General features: G+C 48.9%; 1 protein-coding gene across 6 annotated transcripts in view; it reads left to right on the plus strand.

The window, feature by feature from the left end:
• The window catches only part of PLEKHM2 (pleckstrin homology and RUN domain containing M2), a 49,133-nt gene that overhangs the window by 16,124 nt on the left and 11,843 nt on the right, over window positions 1-21,166 (plus strand). For 4 of the 6 annotated variants that reach the window (XR_004060388.1, XR_004060387.1, XM_030942253.1 and 1 more), the window contains exons 2-7: window positions 14,001-14,107; window positions 14,471-14,580; window positions 15,661-15,760; window positions 16,306-16,393; window positions 17,862-18,048; window positions 19,444-19,503. Coding sequence is in view for 4 of the 6 variants with exons in the window: in XM_030942253.1 (XP_030798113.1) it covers window positions 14,001-14,107; window positions 14,471-14,580; window positions 15,661-15,760; window positions 16,306-16,393; window positions 17,862-18,048; window positions 19,444-19,503 (652 nt within the window). In the remaining 2 variants the exon portion in view is untranslated. Of the gene's footprint in view, window positions 1-14,000; window positions 14,108-14,470; window positions 14,581-15,660; window positions 15,761-16,305; window positions 16,394-17,861; window positions 18,049-19,443; window positions 19,504-21,166 lie in introns of those variants that run through there. The other 2 variants (XM_030942254.1, XM_030942255.1) reach the window with 2 other exon arrangements.

Consider the following 21,166-nt stretch of genomic DNA (forward strand, 5'->3'; position numbering starts at 1 on the left):
GGGTGGTGACAGCTGATGTCCCGACCGCTTCATCTCCAGGTGGAATGAAGCAGAAGGAGCTCCAAAAGTAGCTACGCCTGTGTGTGAGCACACCTGGCCAAGACTGCGGTACAGTGGTGGGACACTGGCCAAAGCTAGGGCGTGCAGGAAGTGCCCCTGTCTCCCTGGGCTCCGGTCTCCCTGCCTATAAAATGAGGGTTGTGGCTAAGTGATTATTTTTCTGATTTTCATTACATTCAGTAGTCAGTTTCATTCACTGATAACTTCTCCCTCTCCCTCTCCTTAACTCCAGCTCCCTTCACACACCCTTCTACACAGGGCAGGGCATTCTTACTGAATGGGAGTCCCCAGGAAACTCTGCTTCCTAACCAAATGGTTTCCAAGGGCTCTTCTGCTCTTTGATGCTGAAATTCCTCAGCCCTGGCCAGCACCCAGCCTTGTCTTAGATCGCAGGGGAGAGTATCTACAGAAGTGCTGTTGGCAGTGGTGGTTTATTCCTTGGATCACATAAAAATGTGGTGTTATTAGCCCGGCGCAGTGGCTCACGCCTATAATCCCAGCACTTTGGGAGGCCGAGGCAGGTGGCTCATGAGGCCAGGAGTTCAAGACCATCCTGGCCAAGATGGTGAAACCCTGTCTCTACTAAAAATACAAAACAGTTAGCTGTGTTAGTGGCGGGATTAGCTGTGTTCATTTGGCCATTTATCATCTTTCACAGCCACCTTTGAGTTAATTATTAGAGACCAATCTGGAAGGATTTCTTCGTATCAACCATAGTACTAGAAATTGTTTTGTGGGTGTGTGAAGATCAGAGAGACACGGGACAGAGAAGGCCAGGCTGTGGCAGCTCAGAGCAGAGAGTGGGGCTCACCCTGATTAAAATTCTCTGTGTCAGGCATTTCTTGGCTTGTTGGAGTGTACCACCCACACTTCCCCAAAGCAGTCTTGTGACGCCCAGCCTTCCCAGAGCGCCTGGGAGCCCCGTGCTCCTGGCTTTGGGAGAGTCTACGATGAGCTGAGCCAGCTCTTCCTGGTCCTGGTGCCTGAGTACACCCGAAAAATCAGCAGCAGGGACAGGACAGAAGCTGAGCAGGTCTAGAGCATGGTCTGGGAACATGCCTTTGAGACAGAGGCCTCAGAGTTCATGGACCTTAGGGAACCTCCATGTTAAAAAGAAAATTACCTTAAATCTGAATCTCTCTCTTCATTCTCAGTCGATCTTGCTTGCTTTTGAATTTTCTTCTGATGACAACTTTTCATCCTCCCACCACAGAGCATACTGGCCCACCTGCTTCTGGACTCTCCGTTGTGGCCAGAGGGGGACCATCCTGTCTTTACTGGGCAAGGACTTTTATTTCTTTACTCTACCCCAGTTTTCCTGCCACTTGTTTGGCAAAACTGGTCAAAGGGGTTTTCTGTATTTACTGTCTCTTCCTCCCTCCCTTCCTCCCTTCCTCCTCCCTTTCCTTCCCTTCCCTTCCCTTCCCTTCCCTTCCCTCTTCCTTCTTCCTGCCTTCCTCTTTCCTCTTCTTCCACTTCCCTCACCCCCTCTTCTGACCCAAAATAGGCAGAATGGCATACTGAAGCCCCATGTTCAGCTCTTACTATCACTGGACAATCTATACCACCAGCCCTCTATTATTTTGAAACAGATTTCCAGACATCCATAAATATTTCAGTACATATTGTTCAAAAATTAGGATTCTTTTCTCACATGACCCAATATTACAAAAAAACACAATAACTTTTCCTCATTATCGTCAAATATTTGCTATGTTTTCGAGTCCCAGCTGCTTCTTCACTGTCATGTTTAAATGCCTCATTTGCTGATGCAGGATCCATGCAAGCTCCTGCCCTCCATGATGAGCGCCCATCAGGCTGATGCCCCTGCACCCATGTGCTTTCCTCACGGTCGCAGCACCTCCCTTTTAGGCCCCTGCTGCCACGACCCTGACGACTTACCACGCCTGCCCTTGGGAAACTTTCCTCACTCGGCTTCTGGAGCACACACTGCCCAGGTTTACTGCCCAGGTTTTCTGCCCGCCTCGCTGGCTGTGCCTTCGTGCTCTGAGACAGTGATCCTCAGCCCGGGCCGGGCATCAGGATTACCTGGAGTGTTACAGTGCTGCTTCCTGTGCCCTGGCTCCAGGGTTTCTGATGTCATTGGTCTGGAAAGGGGCCTGGGCATTGTTGTGCTGCGTGGGTGAGGACCCCTGTTCTAACGCAGCCCTGGTGGCTCAGTACTCAGACGTTCTTCTTGCTGCACACTCATGGCTTTCAGTGTCATGCAAAGGCTGGCGGCGCCCACCTCACCCTGAACTTCAGATCCATTTCCACAGCTGTCTCCTTGATGTCTCCAAGTAGATATCTTTCTTTCTTTTTTTTTTGATATAGGTCTTACTCTGTCACCCAGGATGAAGTGCAGTGGTGCAATCTTGGCTCACTGCAACTTCTACCTTCCAGACTCAAGCAATTCTCCCACTTCAGCCTCCCAAGTAGCTGGGACTACAGGTGTATCATGCCATCATGTCCAACTAATTTTTTGTATTTTTGCTGGAGATAAGGTTTTGCCATGTTGCCCAGGCTGGTCTCGAACTCCTGACCTCAGGCAGTCTACCCACCTCGGCCTCCCAAAGTGCTGGGATTACAGGCATGAGCCACCATGCCCGGCCTCCACATAAATATTGGATAGGTGTTCTGAACTTACCATGCCAGAGCTGAACTCCACCTGATCCAGAAACAGCTGCTGTTCTCCTGCTCAGACCACACCTCAGAACTGTTGCTGGCTCCTCCGTTTCCCTCATGCCCCACATTTAATCCATCACTAAATCCCTGGGGCTCTGCCTTCAGACCCTACATATGACAACTTCTCCAGTCCTCCACACTGTAGCCAGCTCCCAGCCCCCATTTTCCCATCAGTGGGGCTACTAGCGTCCTAACCAGCCTCTGCCTCCACCCTGGCCTTTCACAGTCTGTCTGCTCACCATATAGAAGCTATGGCAAGGTCGAACATGGTGGTTCATGCCTGTAATCCCAGCACTTTGGGAGGCTGAGGTGGGTGGATTGCTTGACCCAGGAGTTCGAGACCAATCTGGGCAACATGATGAGACCCCCATCTCTACAAAAAATATGAAAACTAGCCTGCTATGGTGTTGCACACCTGCAGTACCAGCTACTCGGGAGGCTGAAGTGGGAGGATCGATTGAGGCAGAGGCTGCGGTGAGCCAAGATCATGCCATTGCACTCCAGCCTGGGTGACAAAGCGAGACCCTGTCTCAAAAACAAGCAAGAAGCCATAGCAGCTTCGTAACAGTGACGTTGGGTTATGTACTTCCCTGTTCTCAACCTTCCAACAGCTTCCCATCAAACTGGTAATGCAACACAAAGCCTCTTGCACGGCCTGTGTGGCTGTACATGGCCCTCAGCTGCCTTCTTGATGTCATCTCATGCTGCTCACCCCCTCTCTCCCTGAGCTCCACCCACACCAGGCTCCTCACTGTTGCCCCTGCTGTTCCTCTAACTGGAATACTTTCCCCCTGGATGCCACAGTAGTCATTTCCTCAGGGAGATCTTCTTGGTTCCTTATTTGTTTGTTTGTTTGTTTTTATTATTATTTTTTGAGACGGAGTTTTGCTCTTGTTGCCCAGGCTGGAGTGCAGTGGCAGGATCTCGGCTCACTGCAACCTCAGTCTCCCAGGTTCAAGCCCATTCTCCTGCCTCCGCCTCCCGAGTAACTGGGATTACAGATGTGCGCCACCACGCCTGGCTAATTTTTTGTATTTGTAATAGAAATAGGGTTTCACCATGTTGGTCAGGCTGGTCTCGAACTCCTAACCTCAGGTGATCCACCTGCCTCAGCCTCCCAAAGTGCTGGCATAACAGGCGTGAACCACTGTGCCTGGCTTCCGTATTTATTGTTTTCCCTCGGAGGACTCTGTATTTATAACAGATTTCCACACCCTGCTTCATTTTTTTATAGCACTTACTACTCCCTGATGCCATGTTACATATTTGCACTGATTCGTCTCCGCCACCGTGTCTGACATGCGCATAGCAGGCGCCCAGTAACTGTGTGTTGAAATGTGTGACCCTTCACGGCTTGAGCCTCCCCTTCTGGCCACTGCTGAACTGAGCTTTGAGCAAGAGGCAGCTCCTCAGCCAAGCCTATCACAAGTGTGCATTCCTTGCCACTTCTGCTCCAGGCTTCAGACCGAGGGCCAGCAAGCTTCTTCTGTAAAGAGCCGGGTGCTAAATAGTTCAGGCTGTACAGGCCACACGGTCTCTGAGAGAGACTCTGTCTCAAAAAAAAAAAAAAAAAAGTGCTTAAAGTGTAGGCGTTGGGCTGGACACCATGGCTCAGGCCTGTAATCCCTAGAATTTGAGAGGCTGAGACAGGAGGATCACTTGAGCGTAGGAGTTGAAGACCAGTCTAGACAACATAGCAAAACTCCATCTCTACAAAAAAAAAAAAAAAAAAAAAAAATTAGCCAGGTGTGGTGGTACATACCTGTGGCCTCAGCTATTTGGGAGGCTGAGCTAGGAGGATCACCTGAGCCCGGTAGGTTGAGGCTGCAGTGAGCTGTGACTGTACTACTGCACTCCAGCCTGGGCAACAAAGTGAGACCTGTTTCTAAAAACACTGCTCCACTTGCTGTCATAGCCCAAAAGCAGCCACAGGTGACACATGAGCCGATGGGAGTGGCTGTGTTCCAATAAAACTTTACACACAAAACTTGGCGGTGGCCCCCTAGCCACCCTGCCCCAGACTCCCACGAATTCTGAGATTTTCTGCCTTTCTCCCAAAATCCACATGAACAGGAAGGAAACACTCAGAACCACTTGGCAGTCTGATCAGCAGGATGAACTTCTTCCCAGAAGTGGGGAAAGCCCCTCCTGGAGCAGCTGCAGCTTTTTTTAAACCAAACAAGACACAGCCTCACTCAGGAGATGCCAGTGTGGGGCCAAAGGACAGAGAGCGTACCAGCAAGGGCTCTTGGTAGAGAAACCAGCCTGGCCACTCTCCTTGGTCTGTCTTCCAAGAAGCAGAACTGCAGAAGACACTGAGCTCAAGTCTACCATGGGCTTTGAGTTCTCATGGTTTATATTTATATCAGTATTTATATCTTTTTGAGAGGGAATCTCGCTCTCGTCACCCAGGCTGGAGCACAGTGATTCGATATCAGGTCACTGTGACCTCCACCTCCTGGGTTCAAGTGATTCTCCTGCCTCAGCCTCCCCAGTAGCTTGGACTACAGGTGCACACTATTCCCAGCTAATTTTTGTATTTTTAGTAGAGACAGAGTTTCACTGTGTTGGCCAGGCTGGTCTTGAACTCCTGACCTCAAGTGATCTGCCTGCCTCGGCCTCCCAAAGTGCTGGGATTACCAGCATAAGCCACTGCACCTGGCCAGTTCTCATGATTTAAAAGACAAGGAACTGCATTTTTTTTTTCTTTTCTTTTTTTTTTTTGGGATGGAGTCTCGCTCTGTCACCAGGCTGGAGTGCAGTGGCATGATTTCGGCTCACTACAACCTCCACCTCCCGGGTTCAAGCAATTCTTCTGCCTCAGCCTCCCAAGTAGCCGAGACTACAGGTGCACACCACCACGCCTAGCTAACTTTTGTATTTTTAGTAGAGACGGGGTTTCACCATGTTGGCCAGGATGGTCTCGATCTCTTGACCTCGTGATCCACCTGCCTCGGCCTCCCAAAGTGCTGGGATTACAGGCATGAGCCACTGCGCTCGGCCCAGAACGGCATTTTTTTTTCTTGGGTTCCCCTAAAACATATTAGGATGGGATTCAAATACAGTCTAACTTTACGAAAAAAGTTTTAAAAATAGAGATGGGGTCTTGCTATATTGCCCATGCTGGTCTCAAACTCCTGGCCTCTAATGATCCTCCTTCATTGGCCTCCCAAAGAGCTGGAATTATACTCGTGAGCCACCATGCCTGGCTAGAGCCTAACATTTTACATACATTATTCATTCAGGGACCTCCAACCCAGGTTTGATGAAAAGACCTGGGTTTAAAATCTGTCTCTGCCCCTTTCTAGCTCTGTGACCTACTTACGGGGTTGCGGTGGTGATTAAATTATGTTTGAAAAGTGTGTCATCATCATCATAGCTGCTAACATTTGTTAAGTGTTTACGATGTGTCATGTACTTTGATAAACACAGTGTAAGCATTATGAACCTTCATGGCAACCTATAGGGAGAGTCCTATTACTAAGCCCATTTTATAGACAAGGAAAACGAGTTTCGAGAGGTTAGGTAACTTGCCCAAGATCACACAGTGAATGAGTAGCAGAGTCAGCATTCAAACCAAGTTGTCTGACTCCAGAGTCCGCACTCTTAACAGCTCTGCCACCGTCCTGATGCACAGAATGTGCACTCAATAAATCATGGCCCTAATTGTAGCGGATATTAGCTCTACCAGCAGGTATTGAGTGCAACCAAAGAGTAATTTGACATAAAAGATGGTGATTGTGCTCCCAGGCTGGGTTATATTTGTTATACTCACCCCATTAATTCTGTTCTGGGGTCCTCATTTCTTCGATGTTTGCTTTCCTTCCACTCCTGTTCTTTCAGAGCCTTCTGATCGTACTGGAGCGGGAGGTGGTTACCAGCTGCGGCCTCATTGCAGCTAAGAGAGTGCCACTGTTGTTTACCTTTATATGCTTTGCTGCCCAGCTCCCAAAATCTGAGCTCAGGCTATTGCCATAGCTCTGCAGGTTCTTGCATTATTGAATCAGAGACCTTCTTCTTTCTACCCCTTTTAAGAACTATGCTGGTTGTTAGCATCGATTCCAGATCTCCTTGTCCCCTGAGATCATGTGAAATCTTTATCAACCTGCCGTAAAAGAGTGCTTAGCTGAGCACGGTGGCCCACGCCTGTAATCCCAGCACTTTGGGAGGCCGAGGTGGTAGATCACGAGGAGTTTGAGACCAGCCTGGCCAACATAGTGAAACCCCGTCTCTACTAAAAATACAAAAATTAGCCGGGCATAGTGGTGCGCACCTGTAGTCTCAGCTACTCGGGTGGCTGAGGCAGGAGAATCTCTTGAACCCGGGAGGTGGAGGTTGCAGTGAGCCAAGATCATGCCACTGCACTCCAGCCTGGGCAGCAGAGAGAGACTCCATCTCAAAAAAAAAAAAAAAAAAAAAGAGTGCTTAAAGTGTAGGCTTTGGGCTGGGCACCATGGCTCATGCCTATAATCCCTAGAATCTGAGAGGCTGAGGCAGGAGGATCACCTGAGTGTAGGAGTTGAAGACCAGCCTAGACAACATAGCCTAGACAACATAGCAAAACTCCATCTCTACAAAAAAATACCAAAAAAAAAAAAAAAAAAAAAAAAAGCCGGGTGTGGTGGTACATACCTGTGGTCTCAGCTATTTGGGAGGCTGAGCTGGGAGGATCACCTGAGTCCGGTAGGTTGCGGCTGCAGTGAGCTGTGACTGTACTACTGCACTCCAGCCTGGGCAACAGAGTGAGACCTGTTTCCAAAAAAATAATAATAACTTTTTTTTTTGAACTTGTGACCCAGTAAACAGAATATTAGCTATTGACAGCAGATACATCCTCAGGTCTTCTTTGCACTTGAACTTAGGTTTAACTGTGTATGTCATTGGTTTGACCAAGAATATGGGTTTGTTATTGTTCATAATCTCAGCTAGTGTTTGTCAAACACTTGCTGCTTACCAAACCTATGCTAAGCCTTTTGCATGCATTTTATCATTTTATTCTCCAAATCAGTACTGTCCAATAGAACTTTCTACATCATGGAAATGTTCTGTATCTGCACTATCCCATACACTAGCCACTACCCACATGTGGCTATTGAGCATTTGAAATGTGGCTAGTGCAACTGAGGAACTGAATTTTAAATTTTGTTTTATTTTAATTAATTAAATTTTTTAAAGACAGAGTCCCACTCTGTCCCACAGGCTGGAGTGCAGTGGCACGATCTCAGCTCACTGCAGCCTCCACTCCTGGGCTCAAGCAATTCTCCTGCCTCAGCCTCCCGAGTAGCTGGGATTACAGGCACATGCCACCACGCCTGGCTAAGTTTTATATTTTTAGTAGAGATGGGGTTTCACCATGTTGACCAGGCTGGTCTCGAACTCCCAACTTCAAATGATCCACCCACCTCTGCCTCCCAAAGTGCTGGGATTACAGGCGTGAGCCACCGCACCTGGCCTATTTTAATTAATTTAAATTTAAATAGCCACATGTGGCTAGTGGCTACTTTATTGGACAGCTCAGGTCTAAATAGTCATTTTATAACCCATTTTGCAGATGAGAAAAAATGAGGGTTAAAGAGTTAAGTAATTTGCCAAAGGTGCCTACCTCTGCAGTCATAGAGCCACACTTTGGACCCGGGTTTCCTGACTACTGAGCCTTCTCTCTCCACCACCATGGCATATACACTCTTTGTACTATACTTTTTGCAGAAATTGTTTCAAGACACAGATTGCTTCCTAACTCATAATACCATGTGTAGATATGCAAGCCTCCTGGAAATAAATGTTTGGGACATATCTAAAGAAAGCTATAAAAATTACCAAAGGATATAAAAGAAGACCTGAATAAATGGGGAAAAGATTCCATGTTCCTGGATAGGAAGACTCAATATTGCAGTATTATTTCCTCCCCCAAATGATCTCTGGATTCAGTATAATTCTAGTATAAATCCAGAAGAGAACTGTAGTGAAATTTGATTAAAATAATGTACTAGAACAGCCAAAACAGGGCTGTTGTTGTTGTTGTTGTTGTTGTTGTTGTTGTTGTTTTGAGACAGAGTCTCACTTGGCCACCCAGGTTGGAGTGCAGTGGCATGATCTCGGCTCACTGCAACCTCCACCTTCCAAGTTCAAGCAATTATCCTGCCTCAGCCTCTCGAGTAGCTGGGATTACAGGCATGGGCCACCACACCCGAATAATTTTTGTATTTTTTTTTAGTAGAGATGGAGTTTTACCGTGTTGGCCAGGCTGGTCTCGAACTCCTGACCTCAGGTGATCCGCCTGCTTTGGCCTACCAAAGTGCTGGGATTACAGGTGTGAGCTACTGCACCCGGCCACCAAAACAGTTTTGAAAAAGAATGTTGAGGGGTTTGGGGTAGACTTGTTCTGCCCATACCAAAATGCTGAATAAACTAAAAATTTTAAATGGAGGACCAGCACAGGAATATATAATAGGCCCACAACACAAAGTAGTTTTAAAAGGGGCGTATTACATCACAAATCAGCCAAGCATAGTGGCATGCACTTGTAGTTCCAGCTACCCAGCAGGCTGAGGTGGGAGGATTAGGGAGAGCTGGACCATTAATTAACATTAATAAATACGAGGGCTGGGCACCGTGGCGCCGTGACGCCCAAAGTGTTGTAATCCCAACACTTTGGGAGGCCAAAGCAAGCAGATCACCTAAGGTCAGGAGTTCGAGACCAGCCTGGCCAACGTGGTGAAACTGGATCCTTACCTCATGCCATATATAAAGATCTAAACATAAGGGAACCTGGCCAGATGTGATGGCTCATCCCTGTAATCCTAGCATTTTGAGAGGCCAAGGCAGGAGGATTCCTTGAGCCCAGGAGTTCAAGACCAGCCTGGGCAACATAGGGAGACCCTGTCTCTATCAAAAGTAAAAATAAAATAAAATAAATAAAAACATAAGAGGACAAAAAACCAGCAGTGAAAAAAACAAACAAACAAAAAAATCTAAACATAAAAACCAAAACCAAATTGTCCTAAAACCATAAAAGAAAAAAGGCACTTTTGTGGCCAAGCGTAGTGGCTCATGCTTGTAATCCCCACACTTTGGGAGGCTGAGGTGAGCGGATCTCTTGAGCCTAGGAGTTCGAGACCAGCCTGGCCAAATGGCAAAGCCCTAGCTCTACTAACAAATACAAAACTTAGCCAGGGGTGGTCTTGGGTGCCTGTAATCCCAGCTACTTGGGAGGCTGAGGCAGGAGAATCTCCTGAACCCGGGAGGTGTAGGTTGCGGTGAGCCAAGATTGTGCCAGTGCACTCCAGCCTGGGCAACAGAGTGAGGCTCCATCTCAAAAAAAAGAAAAAGAAAGAAAGAAAGAAAAAAGACACTTTTGTAATCTTATACTGGGAAAAATGGGAAACTGTAAAGGAAAAGACTGGCAGATTTGACTGCATCAGAATTAAAAATTTCTCAATAGGGAAAAAAATGACATAAGCAAAGTTTAAAGGTCAATTGATAATGGGGGGGAAATAATACATAACAACACATTAGGTTAAATCCTTAAAGAGCTGCAACAAATAATAACAAAAACAAAAACACAAGCAGCCAGTGGAAGATTGGCAAAGGCTGTAAATACTGAGTTCCTAGAAGAAGAGAAACACGTTCCTAGAAGAAGAGAAAACAGGTACTATTTTTCACCAAATGGACTGGAAAAAATGAGACTAATTATATCGAGTGTTGACCAGCATGGTGGGAGTGTAAATCAGTCATACATTCTAGACGGGCAGGTGGCAGGTCCCAGGCAGACTGTAAATGTGTTTGTCCCTTGGCTTAGCAGTTCCCCTTGCAAGCACTCACCATACAGAAGCATCCACACAGGACCGCACGATGGTCACTGCAATATTATGTGCGATGTCCAGGAACTGGATATGATATCCATATTTAACAATGGTTGAAGTATGGTGCCTCATAATGATATGGAAATACACATGGATATTCCTTAAAGGCAAAGCAAGTTTCAGAATGAATATAGCATGATCTTATTTTCCTTTTTTATTTATTTATTTATTTATTTTTTGAGACAAGTTCTTGCTCCAGGCTGGAGTGCAGTGGTGCTATTACAGCTTACTGCAGCCTCAAACTCCTGGGCTCAAGGGATACCTCCCCCTGACCCCTGCCCCAGCCTCCCCAGTAGCTGAGACTATAGGTACATGCTACCATGCCCAACAAATTTATTTTTATTTTTCGCCCCAGCTGGAGTGCAGTGGTGCAATCTCGGCTCACTGCAACCTCCACCTCCCGGGGTCAAGCGATTCTCCTGCCTCAGCCTCCCAAGTAGCTGGGATTACAGGCATGCACCACCACACCCAGCTAATTTTTGTATTTTTAGTAGAGATGGGGTTTTACCATGTTAGCCAGGCTGGTCTCAAACTCCTGTCCTCAACTGGTTTGCCTGCCTTGGCCTCCCAAAGTGCTGGGATTATATGCGTGAGCCACCATGCCCAGCTGATTTTTAATTTTTTTTCTTTTTTTTTTTCTTAGACACAGCATTTCGCTATGTTGCCGAGGCTGGTCTCAAACTCCTGGCCTCAAGGATCCTCCTGGCTTGGGCCTCCCAAAGTGTTGAGATTACAGGCATGAGCCACCACCCCTGGCATTCCTTTTTTTCTTTTTTCTTTTTTTCTTAGGTCTGTGTATACAGGAAAAGAGTTGGGGAGATACGTGCACACCAAGCTGCTGGCAATAGTAAATGGGAGCCGGGGGCCTTTACTCTTTATACACACCTCTGTATTGTTTGCATTTTTACAATGAGCAAATGTTTTCAGAATAATTTTTCTTTAAAGGTATCTTAGTCTGAGAAAGGAGTCTGAGTTCCAGCCTTGGGTCTGTCACTTAACTAAAAACCATATTGAGGGACTTAACCTCTTCTCTGTAAATACACACACATACACATTCTTTTCCATGTGGGTATTATAATTCAAGAGAATGAATAATATTCTGTTTTTGTTTGTTTGTTTGTTTGTTTGTTTGTTTGTTTGAGACGGAGTCTCGCTCTGTTGCCCAGGCTGGAGTGCAGTGGTGCAATCTCGGCTCACTGCAAGCTCCGCCTCCTGGGTTCATGCCATTCTCCTGCCTCAGCCTCCTGAGTAGCTGGGATTACAGGCACCACGCCTGGCTAATTTTTTGTATTTTGTTTAGTAGAGACGGGGTTTCACCGTGTTAGCCAGGATGGTCTCGATCTCCTGACCTCATGATCCGCCTGCCTCGGCCTCCCTAAGTGCTGGGATTATAGGCGTGAGCCACAGCACCCGGCCCTGTTTTGGTTTTTTAATGAGAACGTTGCGCTAGATCTCTAAGGATCCTTCTAGCTCTAACATCTGTCTGTAGGCTCTCTGATCTCAGATTTACTCAGATTTTGAAATTCAAAAAAAAAAAAAAAAGAAAAAGCTCTACCCCAGTGTGGTCGTCCTTAACACTGAAGTGCGCAGTAATGTTTCCAGCTGCTGCTGAGAGGGATCGCACAGTTTTTGCAGGTTTATTACTCTTTCTTTCAGCTCTAGAAATCTTTCCCTGTGGTGCTCTGACTTGCCTGCCTCTGGGAAGAAGGGAAGGGGAGACCCTGCAGGACTGAGGTTTGTCCTGGCTGACAGGCCTACCAGGCTTGTTCCGGGCTGCAGAGAAGAGAGGCTATTTTTGTTGTGGGAGCTGAATTGTTGGCCTCTCTCCAGGAGCACATGCTTGTTGATGTGGTGATGTATCTTGCCTGCTGTGGCCGTCTCTACCACTGCTTCCAGAAAACACTTGAGAATATGTTTGTCCCAAGAGCTTAAACCTGAGATCAGGATCAGGCATCTGTGCTCTTTTCTTGTGTTCCACTCCCTTCTGGCCATTGGAAGGGCAGTAGCAGAATAGGATATGGCTAACATGAGCTTGGAGAGACTTTTCTCCTAGAGCTGTGCTTGAAAGGGGCCCTCTCTCTGTAACTGCGGTTGCAGTGAACTCAGTCCAGTATCTGGGCTTTCTTGTCCTTAACTAGGCTGATGGAGCTGCCCTTGCCCTCACCAGCCTGGTGGGGTTTGCACATTGCTGCAATTCATCTCACCTACTGTCCAAATCTCCTTTTATCATCCCAGCCCAGGAACACTGGTGTCCTTCTTGGCATAGGGCTTAACATGAGCCTTGCATGCACCTAGATCCATATCCAGCCTTGTCAGTTTCTGCAGGCAATTCTAGTCCATGTCAAGAAGGCTGGCGGGGCAGGTGTCCCAGTCCATCGGCCCTTAGTGTATGCAGAGGGTAGCTACAAGTGGGGCCACTGTGATATGAAGGAGGATTGTTTGAACTCAGGAGGTTGAGGCTGCAGCAAGCTGTGATCACACCACTACACTCCAGCCTGGGTGAGAGAGCAAGACCCTGTCTCAAAACAAACAGGCCGGGCACAGTGGCTCACGTCTATAATCCCAGCACTTTGGGAGGCCAAAGTGAGTGAATCACCTGAGGTCAGGAGCTTGAGACCAGCCTGGCCAACATGGCAAAACCCTGTCTCTACTAAAGATAAAAAATTAGCTGGGTGTGGTGGTGGGCACCTGTAATCCCAGCTACTTGGGAGGCTGAGGCAGGAGAATCACTTGAACCTGGGAGGCGAAGGCTTTAGTGAGCCGAGATCATGCTACTGCACTCCAGCCTGGGCAACAGAACAAGACTTTGTCTCAATAAAACAACAACCAAAAAGAAAAGAAAACAAGGTACTTTTCTAATATATAACTGGGAAAAACGGGAAACTATAAAGGGAAAGACTGACAGATTTGACTGCATCAAAATTAAAAATTTTTCAACAGGGCAAAAAAAATAAAGTTTAAAGGTCTGTTGACAATGGGAGGAAAATGCGTCTAGTGCTCTCTGTATCAATGCCCCAACTCTGGATTTGTGTGGCATCGATCTAGACAGCACTATACGTAGTGCTCCTGGAGTTATGCTGTGCTGTGGCCCTGACCTGAAGCTTGCCACCACTTGAGACCTATGCATGGATTGTGGATCCCTCCAGCCTCAAGTTGTCACGGTGCGGACTGCTGACTGGGTGCCTCTTGGGGACTGGGCTGTAAAGATACAGCTGCTGCCTGCTGGAACCTCCAGTGTCAGAGCTGCCCCTGAGGTAGATATCTCTGTTGGTCATTGTAGATACACCATTTAACTATTTTTTTTTTTTTTTAGCTACCTTCTTGATTCCAGAACTTCTGTAGCCCTCCTCTTAATCTATTTCTGATTTGGAGGGGATTTTCTTTTTCTTTCAGTTGCAGAGCTATTTTGCTGCATGTGAGGATGAGACCCCTGCCATCCGGAACCATGACAAGGTCCTGCAGCGTCTGTGTGAGCACCTGGACCACGCCCTGCTGTACGGGTAAGGTGGAGGAAGTTTCCAAAGACCACGGAGCACAACCCAGGCCATGAGTAGCCTCCACAGAGAAACCCTTAGCTTGTCTGCCTTTTCTTCCTTCTCTCCCTTTGGCAGAAAGGGATTTGTCCCATTCAAGTGGGCCACAGTCTCTCTGTAGTTACCCCAGTAAATCATCTCTGGGTAGATATAAATGATGGGGAGAGGATTCGCCACAAATGACATGATAGTGTGAAGGTGTGCTGGGTGCCTGGGAGACCTGCTGGGGATCCATCACTTCCTGCCTTGCGCTCACTGCTGGACCAGCCGACTGCAGCTTCCCAGGGTGGCCCCATGCAGGTCACAGCAGCTCCTGTCCTGTTTCCTCAGACTGCAAGACCTCTCCTCTGGCTACTGGGTCCTTGTGGTGCATTTCACTCGGAGAGAGGCCATCAAGCAGATCGAGGTGCTGCAGCACGTGGCCACCAACCTGGGGCGCAGTGAGTAGTCACAAGGAGATGCTGGGGAAGGGACCAGCTCCACCTTCTCTGTGGGTAGCTTGGGGGCTCTGTCCCAGGTTTAGCCTCAGGGTCAGCCCTGGGAGGCTCATTACCTGGTATTGTCCAGTAGCAGTGGGGTGTTAAAATGCCAGCACCAGGCCAGGCATGGTGGCTCACACCTGTAATTCCAGCATTTTGGGAGACTGAGGAGGGAGGATGGCTTGAGGCCAGGAGTTTGGACCAGCCTGGGCAACACAATGAGACCCCATCTCTACAAAAATTTAAAAATTAGGTGGATGTCTTGGTACACACCTGTAGTCCCAGCTACTCAGGGGCTGAGATGGGAGGATGACTTGAGCCCAGCAGTTTGAGGCTGCAGTGAGGCATGACCACAGCATTGCACTCCAGCCTGGAAGAAAGAGTGAGACCCTATCTCTAAAGATTTAGGAAAATGGCTGGGCATAGTGGCTCATGCCTGTAATCCCAACACTTTGGAAGGGTAAGGCAGGAGGATCCCTTGAGCCCAGGAATTTAAGGCTGTAGTGAGCTATGATCACACCACTGTACTCCAGCCTGGGTGACAGAGTCTGTGTCTCAAAAAATAAAATAATAGTAATAGATAAAAAATAAATGTATAAAATGCTAGGCCCCCTCCATGAGGCCTCTTTTCTCCCTGCATATGACGGTTTTTTGGCGCAGCAGTGATGGGAAGGAGGACGAGCTGCCAGCAAGAGCTGGACTCCTATGGAATCCCAGCCTGAGCACGTGCTGTGGAGTCTGGTTTCTCTCCCTGAGCCGGGATCACTGTTACCTACAGGATCAGTGCAGAAGCCTGTTGTTTCTTGACCTATCTGAAGTGTGCAGTCTGCCCTCTTTATCAGAATTTCCTGGCCAGCTACATGCTAAGGTCTGACTAGGAAAATAAAGCACTCAGGGGTTATGGTACCCCACCAAGCGTGAAGGCTGCTGAAGTGCCTGGTCCCCTGACCTGCTCTTTCTTTCCTTTCTGCCCTTGCTTGGCAAATAAAAGCCAGCACTCTGACAGGCCTTCCTGCCGGTTACTCCTGCCTTTGTTTGCAGGCCGTGCCTGGCTGTACCTGGCCCTCAACGAGAACTCCTTGGAGAGCTACCTGCGGTTATTCCAGGAGAACCTGGGTCTGCTGCATAAGTACTACGTCAAGTGAGTGTCTGGGATGGTCTGTCTCCCCTAGCCTCAGAGCTCCCCTTCAGCCACCTCCCAAAGGCTCTTGTCATGCAGACAGCACAGTGTGCCACATCAGTGATGCCAGAGAGCCATTAGAACCTTGCCGGTAGCTGGGTGGCCTTCACTGGGAGCACCGGTGTCCCATCTGGGCTCCTGGGTCCAGTTTGGGTCTCTGCTGTTCCCTGGTCCTCCTCCCAGGCTTCAGATCTGACCAGTGCCCAAGCTTTGGCTCAGGCTTTGCTCAGGTTGCTGCAGGAACAGAGTGTGTACAGCAGCTGCTGAGAGCCTGACAAGCCTTGTGCTTGTCCATCTCTGAAGACACTGGCAGGACAGTGCAGTGTGGCTGCTAACCCAGTAGGAGATCGCTGAGAGGGTGGTGGGCGATAGCTATATCAAGCTGGGTGCCTTCCAAGGTGGGGGACATCACGTGTCAAATTTCAACACAGCTGGCATGTTGGTAAGCTCAGGCCAGGCTGGTCAACAGACCCAGAGGCACCATCGTGGCTTCTCGTGTCTTACAGGAATGCCCTGGTCTGCAGCCACGATCACCTGACGCTCTTCCTGACCTTGGTGTCCGGGCTAGAGTTCATTCGTTTTGAGCTGGACCTGGTGAGACACCAGGGCTCGCGCTGCTTGTGGGAAGCAGAGGAGGGGCCAGGGGAGGGGCAGGGTGGGTGGTGGTTTCATTTCTCAGGTCTTGGTGGGGGAGCTTGTTGAGTATGACTGGGCTTGAGCAAAGCTTGTTTTTTTGGGTGAGGGAAAGGTTTCAGGGTCCGTTGAATTGAGTGATAAGAGAAGTGATTCTTTTGCCTTACTGATGGCAAGAATTCCTGGTTCAGGTTACTTCCTCCTATCTCCCCATCCAACTTGGAGAAAAGCCACATTGCCTGGAGTATCTTTTTTTTTTTTTTTTGAGACAGAGTCTCGCTCTGTCGCCCAGGCTGGAGTGCAGTGGCACGATCTTGACTCACTGCAAGCTCTGCCTCCCGGGTTCACACCATTCTCCTACCTCAGCCTCCCGAGTAGACTAGCTGGGACTACAGGCGCCCGCCAGCACGCCTGGCTAATTTTTTTGTATTTTTAGTAGAGACGGGGTTTCACCGTGTTAGCCAGGATGGACACGATCTCCTGACCTCATGATTCACCCGCCTCAGCCTCCCAAAGTGCTGGGATTACAGCCGTGAGCCACCGCGCCCGGTGTCTGGAGTATCTTAACCCAGAAGAACTGGCCTTCATGTTTAGGACAGTTAGAAGGACAAGGCAAATTCAGCCTGGTGCTTCTGGGGTTCTGAAAGGTGTCATCAGCTCCATGACGAGCCTTCAGCCACCCTCTTCAAGTTCTCAAGCTTCTCTCCCCATCACATCCTGTACAAATGTGATGCTGGCCCACATGGAGCCAAAGAGGCTCCCAGGCACCTCTTGGAATGGGCTCAGAATGGAATGCAGCTGCCCCGTCCTAATCAAATGACCTTCCTTGGGCCAGGTGCGGTGGCTCACACCTGTTATCCCAGCACTTGGGGAGGCTGAGGTGGGTGGATCACCTGAGGTCAGAAATTCGAGACCAGCCTGGCCAACATGGCGAAACCCCGTCTCTACCAAAAAAAAAAAAAAAAAAAAAATACAAAAATTAGCGGGGTGTGGTGGTGGGTGCCTATAATCCCAGCTACTTGGGAGGCTGAGGCAGGAGAATCGCTTGAAGCCAGGAGGTAGAGGCTGCAGTGAGCTGAGATCACATCACTGCACTCCAGCTGGGGCAACAGTGAGACTGTCTCAAAAAAAAAAAAAAAAAAAAAGAGAGAGAGACAGCGGGGGCATCAAAGGGTGTAGCTGAGTTCTGACAGCTCTGTCTTCCATCAGCCTGAAGTCCACAGCTTTAAAAGCCAACACTATTCACACTGCTCTTCTTAGCAGCTTTTCTTTGAATTTACTACTTTCAGCCCTTGATTTCCCAAAGAATAACTAGCATAGAGGGTGTGACAGAGGCACATCTGCGTCTCCCAGGCCTGGATTCTGCTGTCCACGGAAGGACGCTACATGGAGTCTCCCACCAAACGGGCCTCCTCTACTCTCTCCCCAGGATGCCCCTTACCTAGACCTGGCCCCCTACATGCCCGACTACTACAAACCTCAGTATCTGCTGGACTTCGAAGACCGCCTTCCCAGCTCGGTCCACGGCTCAGACAGTCTGTCCCTCAACTCCTTCAACTCCGTCACCTCCACCAACCTGGAGTGGGATGACAGTGCGATTGCCCCATCTAGTGAGGGTGAGTGGCCCCAGGGCAGAACGGCTAAGGCTGAGCCCCTGCTGTGAAACAGACTTGAGCTGCTTAAGCCTGGCTGAGTGACGTCTTTCGTGGCTAGTTTTGGTCTGGTGGCTGAAATTTGCAATTAAACAGGGCTGGCCATTCCCCAGATCTTCATCTCCTCAGAGTCCCTGTGGTGGCTAAAAAGCGGATTCTGGGCACAAATAGCCAAAATTTTATATATATATATATATTTTAAGGTTAGACCCTTTTCCAGAAGGTTCTAGTCACATGCCTGGGGCAGTTTTCTAAGCAAGGAAGGTTTAGCAGTGGGACATGGAAACCCTTGTCACAGGGTTGACTGTTGCCTGCTCTGGGGAGCTTGTCTGAACCCACATTCCAGTTAGAAAGAGGTTAAGCAACCCCTACAAGAAGAGAGAACCAGGCAGGTCTGAAGCACAGGGAAACCTTGCCACTGTGTCCTGTGTGTCCATCCTATTTCTCCAAGTTCCTTCTGCGATCGCTGATGTGTGGGATGGTCGCACCCTTTGCATCAGAGACCGAGGAAGAAGCTGCAGGTCATTTTGTTGTCTTGACCCAATTACTTACTGGAACAGCCTGGTTTCTCTCAAACCTTAGGCCCTGGTGTTCATGGATAAAACTGGCCATTTTCCCCCCTCTAAGGGAGACCAGAGCCTTTCACTGACTTCACCCCACCACCTCACCTCCAGGGAAGGGGATCCCAGCCCCAGTTCAGCCCTGGGGCACCCTGGAATTGCCTCAGCATTGAGACCTTGACCTTCCCCTTTCTTTATTTCTGCTGTACCATGGGTTATATGTCCCAGGAAGGGAGGTAGGTCCCTTTCACACTTGCTGTTAGCAAGACCTGCATTGCTGACTGTGCAAGCTGAAGACGGCGGTTCAGTCTCCTTAGGTTGGGCCCATGGGCCGCCTTAGAGGAGTCAGAGGGGCGGGCCTTGCTGGAAGAGCCAGGGCAAGGATGGATCCATGGATGGAGGTGTCCCCTCAGCAATTTGGAGATTGTGTAACTGCAGCTGCCAGGGCAGTGTCTCTGTGCCCTGCTAGGGTACAGAGGGAAGGAATGCAAGGGGTAGAAAACAAAGCTAGGCACAGGCAGCAAGGCTTCTCTCTGCCAGAACCAGCTTCTGGTTATGGAAAGGGGTGGCCCTGAAAGGTCTTTCCGGCTGGTTGGAGGCTCCTGGACCAGTGCCCAAGCTGAGAGGCAGCCAGGGCCCTAGTCAGTTTCCCCAAGGTTGTTGGATACAATGTAGAAAGTTGAAGTTTTCCTCTCCTATTTCCTCCCCATGTCTCCCATCCCATCTCCCCTCCCCTCCCTCCAGTCGTCCTTCCACTGCCTGTGTTTCTAATCTTCAGTTTTGTCCCTCGTTTTTGTAGATTATGATTTTGGAGATGTGTTTCCAGCAGTGCCGTCTGTACCCAGCACAGACTGGGAAGGTGGGCCAGAGTCCGCTGTTACCCTCTTTTCCTGTTTTGCAATGTTTCCATGCCAAGCTTGCTGCATGTATCAAATCAGCTCCTTATTATTTATAATAATGTCCATAATCATAATAAAGCCAAGTTTGGTGTTCGAATAGATGGAATTCTGCAGTGGGAAAACGGGACCTCTAGCCATAGGCAAATCCCTTCTCCCAGTGCAGGGCTCCTGCCTTTGCGCAGTGGCCTTTCAGAGTCACTAAGTGGCTGCATTTCGGGGGATACAGGATCACCCTTCCTGATTCCAGTGCCAGCTGATGCTCTCGGGGTGTGTAGGGCCTGACCCAGTGAACAGAGACTTGTTCTGGAAAACCATGCCTTTACACATGCGGGTTGTAAGCTCCTTTGGGTCAGATGAGCATCAAGTAGAAAGAGCTTGGTTCTTTCAGTCTGTCCCTAATGGCTTCCTCTGGGGTGTTTTGGTTGAGGTCCAAGTAAGGGAACTGCTCAGGTACAGCTGAAACTTCCTACAGACAGGATCTCTTTGAAGCTTTAAAGCAGATTAAAAGGAAATCTGCCAGCCCTCCCACCCTGTCTGCTGGGCAGTAGCAGTGCCTGGGCATTTTTCTGCCTGAAATTCCACTTCTGGGCTTACATAAATTCACAAAGCTATTTCCAGATTACCACGATTACTCAAAGCAAAGGCTATGTTGCCAATAAGGTGAATGTTTCCCCCTTAAATCTGAGGCCATAGCAGATCTCTGTTATTTTGTTTTATTTTACTTTTTGAGACAGAGTCTTGCCCTGTTGCTCAGGCTGGAGTGCAGTGGTATGATCTTGGCTCACTGCAACCTCCACCTCCTGGGTTCAAGCAATTCTTCTCAGCCCCCCAAGTAGCTGGGATTACAGGTGTGTGCCACCACGCCTGGCTAATTTTTGTATTTTTGGTGGAGATGGGGTTTTCCCATGTTGGCCAGGCTGGTCTTGAACTCCTGACCTCAGGTGATCCACTTGCCTCGGCCTCTCAAAGTGCTGGGATTACAGGCGTGAGCCACTGCACCTGGTCCAAATCCCTGTTATTAAAGAGCCCCCTACCCTCTGGGCCACTTCCAGCCTGGAACAAGGGAGGTGAGGGAACCTGGCCTCTGAACAGGGGAGGTGAGAACTGCCACAACCTGAGGATGAGGGGCAGGTGGCTCTCCCCGCATTATTAGAGACAGGGTCGCTGAGTAATGGGTGACAGGTGATCCCTTCCCAAATAATGTGAGTATGAAATACCTTAACTCTGGGGGAAATAAGATGTGGCATTGGGAAAAATAAACTATTGTGTCCGGAATTGATGAGTGCTAGCAGCCCTCACTCTCAGCGCCTTCTCGGCCTCCGGCCTCGGCATCTACTTTGGCAGCGCTGAGAGTGAGGGCTGCTAGCACACTATGACACTTGGCCAAGAGTAGTGTTGAGGGGTCCCCTGTTTGAGTTAAATTAGCTTGGATTCCAGAATTCCATCATAACGTCATGTACCCTCTCGGCCTCTCTTCTTGCAGCACACATGCTGGATATTGTTTTTTCCCCTCCGATTCTAACAACTAACCCTCCTCCTGACACGCCTGTTGCAGTCCCTTGACAAGCAGGGCCTGACCTTCCTCTGCAGCCTTTCAGAGCTCCCTGCGGCCTGAGAACTAAC

This window comes from Rhinopithecus roxellana, chromosome 12 (assembly GCF_007565055.1).
Source record: "Rhinopithecus roxellana isolate Shanxi Qingling chromosome 12, ASM756505v1, whole genome shotgun sequence".
NCBI classification, from domain to species: domain Eukaryota; kingdom Metazoa; phylum Chordata; class Mammalia; order Primates; family Cercopithecidae; genus Rhinopithecus; species Rhinopithecus roxellana.